This window comes from Chelonoidis abingdonii, chromosome 6, assembly GCF_003597395.2.
Source record: "Chelonoidis abingdonii isolate Lonesome George chromosome 6, CheloAbing_2.0, whole genome shotgun sequence".
Lineage (NCBI taxonomy): Eukaryota > Metazoa > Chordata > Testudines > Testudinidae > Chelonoidis > Chelonoidis abingdonii.
In genome coordinates, this window is record NC_133774.1 from 50458935 (window position 1) to 50466821 (window position 7887).

At 44.3% G+C, this 7887-nt stretch overlaps 1 protein-coding gene across 3 annotated transcripts in view; it reads right to left on the minus strand.

Moving 5' to 3' along the window:
- The window catches only part of ARHGEF28 (Rho guanine nucleotide exchange factor 28), a 230453-nt gene that overhangs the window by 158933 nt on the left and 63633 nt on the right, over positions 1-7887 (minus strand). For all 3 annotated transcript variants that reach the window (XM_032763554.2, XM_032763555.2, XM_032763557.2), the window contains exons 5-6: positions 6257-6440; positions 4083-4263 (exon numbers count right to left, since the gene is read on the minus strand). In XM_032763554.2, coding sequence (XP_032619445.1) covers positions 4083-4263; positions 6257-6440 — 365 coding nt within the window. The remainder of the gene's footprint in view (positions 1-4082; positions 4264-6256; positions 6441-7887) is intronic.

A 7887-nucleotide genomic window follows, 5' to 3' on the forward strand; every position in this document is an offset into this window, starting at 1 on the left:
TGTGCCCCAGCTCCTGGCAAGTCTGTGGCTGGTATGGGCCTGCGGCCTAAATTGTCTGCGCTGGGTTGCGGGGGTATGCGAGCCCAGCGAGCGAAGCGTGGCCCTCGAGTCCTTTAAGCTATGGAGACGTTTGTCCATTTTCTCTGAAAACAGCATCTGCCTTTTGAAGGGGAGGTCTTGAATCATCTTCTGCACCTCATAGGGCAGGCCAGAGACCTGGAGCCAGGCTCCCTGCCGCATGACCAGGCCTGTGGCCAGGGTGCGCAAGGCTGAGTCCGCCGCATCTAAGGTGGCCTGGAGGGAGGCTCGAGAGATCAGTTTGTCCTCCTCCACTAGGGCCGAAAACTCTGATCTTGAGTCCTGGGGAAGGAGCTCCGCAAACTTCGACATGGCCAAACACGTGTTATGGCCATATCGGCTTACTATTGCCTGTTGATTGGCAATGTGGAGATGGAGTCCCCCCGTGGAGTACATCTAACTACCAAAGAGCTCAAGTCTTTTTGCGTCCCTGCTCTTCTGTGTTGACCCCTGAAACCCTTGACGCTCCCGCTGGTTAGCTGCATCTACTACCAGGGAGTCCGGGGAAGGATGGGTGTACAGGTGTTCATGCCCTTTAGAGAGGACGAAGTAGCGCCGCTCCGTCCTCTTGGCAGTAGGGGCCAAGGAGGCTGGTGTTTGCCATAGGGTGCGGGACATATCAGCTATAGTCTTTATCAGCGGGAGGGCCACCCTGGATGGCCCTGAGGGGGCCAGAATGTCCACTACAGGGTCCGCGTCCACCTTCATCTCCTCTACTTGGATTGCGAGGCTTTGAGCTGCTCACCAAAGCAATTGTTGGAGGATTCGAGTGTCCTCTAGGGCCGGTGCCGCAGCCATGCCCGAGACTGCCTCGTCCGGGGAGGAGAACAAGGAGATTACATGGAGCGGCCCTTCCTCTGGTGCATGCAGCCCCTCGGGGTTCTGCGGCACATGGTATTGAGGTTGCGGTGCCAGTTCCGAGTCTAAATGCGGCACTGCGACCGGTACCGGGGTCACCAGTGAGCACTTGGCGTATCATGCGGTGCCGGCGAAGCCCAAACGAAAGCCGTTGCTGGTGCCGCTGCCCGGTTAGAGGGTGCTGAACTTGATGATTGCACACCCCTGCCTGGCGACAGTGCTGGTGGGGGAGGCAGCCGTGCCAGGGCCACCGACGTCAAGGACACTGAAACCGACCATGACTGAGGCCCAAATGCCTGGCCTACCAACTGATGGTAGGCCCGGGAGTCCAAAACAGCCACTGCGAGGGCGGCTGCCATTGTTGCTACCACTACGGGTAACGCTGGTGGCTCACCCCCGAGACCGATCTCCTGCTCCATGACCAGCTGGAGCGATAGGAGTCTCCCTCTGAGTCTGAGGTCTCTGAGTACAAGGATCTAGGGGGAGCAGCGCCCGGTGCCAAAGGAGAGTGGTGCCGAGCCTCTCATCTGGTCCTGTGCCACCTTCACAGCGCGGTTCAGGGAGGGAGACGACAGCATGGTCGGCTTGCCTCTAGATTGCACTGGTGGACGGGCCACAGTAGGCAACTCCCTACGATGCGGGGAGGCCGGTGCCAGGAGACCCATTAGGCCTGAGGCCGCCTCGAATGCCTCCGGCGTCGATGGGGGGCGTATGTCTCCGCTGAGGTCTGAGGAATTAGGCTGGCCCGGACTCGACCACCCTCTCTGCAGTGCAGGAGTCAACGGAACCACCAAGGACTGCAGCCTAGCCTGTCCGCTTACTCCTGCAGATGGCATCGGCCTCGGATCCTGGTGGGGTGACCGATCCCTCACCGGCTTCCTTCTCCTGGTAGGCAGCAGCGAAGGAGAGCGGTGTCACACTGAGGCCAGCTTCCTATGAACCGACTCCATCCGGTGCCGGGTTTTTGACGACTTGGGCTGGGCCCTAAGTCCTGATGCTGGTGCCGGGGCACTCCGCACCAAGGACGACGTGCTGGGCCCCGCCTCGGCCGGTTCTGGGTCCGAGGGTGGTCATAGGGCTGCCTCCATCAGGAGGACTTTAAGTCTTTGAGCCCTGTCCTTAAGAGTTTGCGGGTGGAAGCCTCCACAGACAGAGCACTGGTCCTTTTGGTGACTCTCTCCGAGGCACCTCAAACACACAGAGTGCAGGTCACTCTTGGGCACAAATTTCCCGCAGTTCTCACAGAGTTTGAACCCGGGGTACCCGGGAATGCCCCAGTGAGCGACGAAGACTCTGGGGGGGGAACCCCCCAACTATGAAAACTATATAAAAGATCTATCTAATTAACTATCAAATAACTGAATACACGGACTAAACGGTAAGGATAGGACACCGCCAAAATGCTACGCAAGAGAAGTTCCAGCTAGCCGTCACCGGCAGGAAGAAGGAACTGAGGGGGTGGAGTGTCGGCGGGCCCCTTTATAGGGCGCCGTGGTGGCACTACTCCAGGGGGCACCCAGGCCGACCCTACGGATGCTGCTAGGGGAAAATCTTCCGGTTGGCGTGCACGTGCGACGCGCACACCTACTTTGAATGGACATGAACAACTATTCGAAGAAGAATGTGTTTTTACCCTGTACTTTCCTTAGCCTAAGTTAGCTAAATCAGACCCACTCACTTGGGGTAATCATTTCTCAAATGGAGTTCATGACAATTTGATTTCCTAAGCTCTAATATTTAAATAAAAAGATTGTGTGCTTTGGTATAGTGGTTTGTTTCTGCTAGCCAGGTTTCACTAAGACTACCATTAAAAATCTTGCATCACTGAAAGGATGATCTCTAGTGGTTTTTCCCAATGAGGAGGAGCTAAGCTACAGAACAGGTCTGTGTCTGCCTCTTCAGGAAGAGGGAAACCCCACGTGGATGACTGGCAGAATGTTTTACTTATCATAACAATCACTGTAGAATTTTGTAACCTTTAATCTAAGAATATTTGCCATGGGCACTTTCAATATGGCACATCGATTAGCATTTTCTCCCTTCCTCCCCCCACAAGCGCTGCAAAAAAAAAAACCACAGGGTTTGATGAGTGCAAGGGATATTACAATCTTTGTCATGATTTTGTTTTTGCCTTAGGAAATCAGGACACTTGTGTGAAAGTTGTTGTACCCAAGTTAGAGCTATGAATCTGGGACCAGTGTTTATATTGGAAAGCCTAGAAATCCAGGGAATGACTAAATATGAACGTCTGTGTTATAAATCAAACGCACAAAACTGGTGTGCAAAGGTCAAAGTATATCATTTATCTCATTGTTAGTTTAAAAACCTAACACCATTTTGATAAATGCTTAAAAATAAATAACAGAAAAACAAAACATGGGGAAAAAAAGCAAAAACAGAAGGGAAATTTAAAACAATAAATAATAATTATTTTATGTAACCTTTTAATCCAATAATTTGATACAGACAAAGGCCCAAATTTAGGAAAGCAGTTAAGAATATGTCTAACTTTAAACATATGAATATTCTCATTGAAGTCAATTACACTACTCACCATGCTTAAAGTTACACTTGTGCTTACATACCTCACTGAATTAAGATTAAAGTTACCAAAATACTGTACAACAAATACAATATAAATGTGAGCTCTTTGGAGCAGGAACTATCTTTCTTCTCTGTGTTTGTACAATGATTAGCATACAATAGGGTCCTGGTCCATGACTGGGGCTCTTTGCTGCCATAAATAGTAACAACAACTTAAAAAAAAATGCCTCCCACTACAAAACAAGACTACAAATGGAAAAGGCAAGATTAAAAACCAGAGAGCAAGAGTTTTACAAGAAAGGTATTTACCATAGGGTCATTCTAAAAACATCTCTGGAAATACAAGAGCTTTATCAAGTACTCCTTTAACATTTTTTCTACACTTCAGTTTCATGCGTGAAAACAACCACTTCAGCACAGATGAAAAGCTAATGACAATAATCCTTTGTCTACAAGACCAACACACTTACCATCTCTAAAACCTACACGGTTTAAACTAAGAAAAAGTGCGACCCAAGAAAAACATATTGAGTATGAACAGCAAATGGTGCAAATTGTCAAAAAAAATATGTTTCTATGCATTCTGCTAATTTGGCACCAACCTTGTAAAGAAAGGTTCTATCCCAGAAGTATTTCCTGAAGAGCTTAATGTCAGATTCCAGCAAATGTTCTGCAGTGTGATTAAATGTCAGTGTCAGAGTTCCTGATGAATGAACAAACTGTAGGAAAGCACACTCACTGATCTCAGCTCTAGAAATGTCAAACGAGTGACTGCCCTGAAAACTGAAATAACACACTATTTAAATCAAAACATATGCTCTGTGCACAGATTTAATGAAAATATAAACACACAGAACTTTCTGTTCTCATTGGTGCACAGCACTTCAAAATTCTAACTTACTGTACAAAAAAAATATCTAAGGCAGACAATATGAAACATCCATGAAAAACATATCTGGGCAAACAAATAGTTACCAATGAATCAAAACACCATAAGAAAATTCTGTTGTTTCAAGCCATCAAGATGAAAAAATGGTTTCATTAGGAATAATGGCAGCAAAATAAAACAGCAACACTAAACAACATCTAGTTTTCCCTACTATTGTAAAACAGAAATAGTACCTTTTCCTGTTAATGTTGCCATATATAGTAGCCTGAAGGAACTGGAAGGCTTACTAGTCGATTACAGTGAAAAACAGACAGTCTCTCAAGGGAGCACTGCACTGTTTAGTTGTTACAAACAAATGAGACATTCATAACAAAATGTACTGTACCAGCTTTGTAAGTCATTTTCTCATGCAAATTAAAGTAGGCATAATACTCACACAAACTGTATGTTGTGCAGAGCCATAAACAAGAGCTCCATTCCAAGACAAAAATGTAACTGAATTCTTGCATGTATTTTTTTTTTCTGTTCACTTGTGGCTTTTCATTTCTAATGGGAACTTTCTGACGGTGGAATATTATTATTTGGTAGTGCAGGGCAAATACAAATACAATGGAGGTCCTAAACTCCATACATCTGAAACTTCAAATAATTAAGGTTCCTGGAAGCTTCAGTCCTGCAAGTTCAGTCAGGGATGAAGCTCCCTGGCAACTCCAGAAACTTAGCCCTGCCTGGGTTGATACTCAGCACCTTCATTTACCCAAACCTCTGTCTTACAGATGTTTCAGAGTCCTCCAAGACCTTGGTAAAAGTGGGGTTCAATTGTACTTTTTAAAACAAATTTCCTTGCTCTGGTTCCTATCAGCACTTTAGATTATTAAAACAAAAACCTGTAAGAAGTTACTTTGATTTTCACCAATTAAACAGTGTGTGTACTTTTTCACTGCTCCTTTGCATCTCCAGAACTTGGACAATGAAAATAAACTTCCACTTTTAAGAGCAGTCACTTTCATTTTCTAGTTCTGGGTGCACTAGCACTAGACAGTGTAGCAATGCTTGAACTGGGCTGCAAACACTACAGGGGGATGAATGTTTAAAGTTACTCAAAAAGCAGTTTTAAATTTATCTTCCCATTTCATGAAGCATTTCTACGAATAACAGATTTTTATAACACACTTTTCCCCACCAAAACTTGCAATTGGGACTTAGTAAACAATTTTGCCGATGCACAAAAATGAATAAAACACAACTCTCTCCTTTTTGCCACATTGATACCGCAGGACTAACAATAGTAAAAATATATTTTTGTCATTAAATTAAGCAGATTTAACTCTGACTATACAGAGGGAGCAGCTCAGAGGAGTAAAAAAAGGTGCCATTTCTACATCACTTTTCAGACTAGAAAAGTATATTAAAGGCTATAAACACTCAGATAATCATGGAAAAATAATTACATGCTACTGTACAATTTTGTGTTGAGGTCCCACAAATCCAAAATAAACAGCGATATTTTTAAAATATTAATTCTTAAAGCAATAGACTTCAGTCAGATGCCAAACCTAAACTATTTACTCCAAAAAGGACAAATAAAATAAATCCCTCATGTATTTATCTAATCAAGCCAGAGTTTAGACCAAATTTAGATTTATATGTTTGCCATTATATTACTGTTAAAAATGTTACCAATTTTGCCACACATCTAGAATGGAAGGCATATATGAAACCTTATTTTAAACAAGAAACACAAAATTTCACACCTAAAACCACAACACTGCGAACAACCAACAGAACAGAAATAAACATTCAGTTTAAACTATTTTGAAATAAACATTTTGCTCTTCAGTTTTAATGGTTAATAGTTTAACAGAGGTAACAAGCCATTACACTCACTTCATGAAGATTTCAACAAGTCTGGAGTGTCCATTCTGTGAAGCCAAATCTAATGGTGTTGCTCCACCTTCATTAGGTAAAGCTAATGCCAATGGCCCACCAGGCTGAGATAACAGGAATCGCGAGAGTTTAACCAAGCCCAATCTTCCTGTGAGATGAAGCAGTGTTTCTTTGCGATTAGACTCTAAAAAAACACAGGTGTGTATTTGTTAGTAAGCATCATATAAATCTTTTCAAAGTTGTGCAAATACATATAGTCCAAAGATCCACTTATTCCAAAAGTTAAAGAAAATGCTTCGAGTCTGTATTTTCCACATCTCAGCTCTCTCTGTGTACAGCATCTAGCACAACGGGGCCCTGATTGCTAACTAGGCCCTCTAGGCTCTACTATGCTACAAATTATAAACAACAAGGCAGCTTTCCAGCTGCTTTGAGTTGCCTCAACAGCACAAAACAGCCACAGCTGGGACCAAGAATCTAAAGCAGTTTCTTTACAAGGCATGTGATTTACCCAATAAGGCTGTTTATAAGTACAGCAGAAGATTCTTAATGATTCAGACATGCAGATAAAATGTACAGGATGCATTTCTTTCATTTCTCTTTTCAACATGGTGGCTGCACCTGCCTGTTTTTCCTCTCACCTGCCTCTTTGTTCTCTGCTTTTTAACATGTAAACATTAAGGTCAATGGAGGGTGAAGCTTAAAGGATAACAGTGAACAACATAGACTGAGTCTCTTTCTGTCATGTCCTACCTTCACATTTCATAAAGAAAATGCTCAGGCAGCAAATTTAAAAAAAAAGTTGGCCTGAAGCTCAGATTTTTCTTCCATTCTGTTCTACACAGGTTTTTAGAGTGCACCTATAACTGTAGTATCTGAGTTCCTACCAGCAATGTAACTACACATCTGTCACATGCTGTTTGTTCTCTCATCCTCTACCCAGAGGGAGAAGCATGTGTAGTGGTGATTGTGGTAGGTTGGTTTTGGTTTTTGTTAAATATACCTGTTGCTATATGTTTACGGGGGCGGGGGTGGGGGGGTAAGAGCAAACAAATATTCCTTGCACTGGGGGCAAGAAGTGGTGAGATTTGTGAGGGAGGGAGTTCATTCCACAGTCCTGGCCTGAAGAAGTTTCATGCTTTACTCCTATTCTTGAGAGTTTCATTATGCCAGAGAAGTGAAGTTGACGATCACTGTCTTCATCCTAGAGCTTTAACTGGTATGCTGGGCCAAGCCACGGAGCACTTTAAAGATAAGGACTGAGAGACCCTGAGCTTGATTCAAAATTCTATGGGAAGCCAGTGTAGAGAGTGGAGGACAGGTGTGATGTGCTCACAGTAGCCTGTGTTGTTGAGGAGACATGCTGCAACATATTGTACTAGTTGATGTTTCCTAACTGCTGAAGGTTTCATGCCCAGGTATAGCATATTGCTATAGTCTAGACAAGAGGTAAAGGCCGCATGAACAACTGAGGCCAGGTCTTCATCCAACAGGGTGGGACTGAGTGTCCTATACAACTGGCAATAGTGGGGAGGCAGGAAGGGATAGCTCAGTGGTTTGAGCATTGGCCTGTGTCATAAGCATAAGTCCCAATTCTGAACCTTAGCGTCCAAAATGTGGGTGCCTGCATG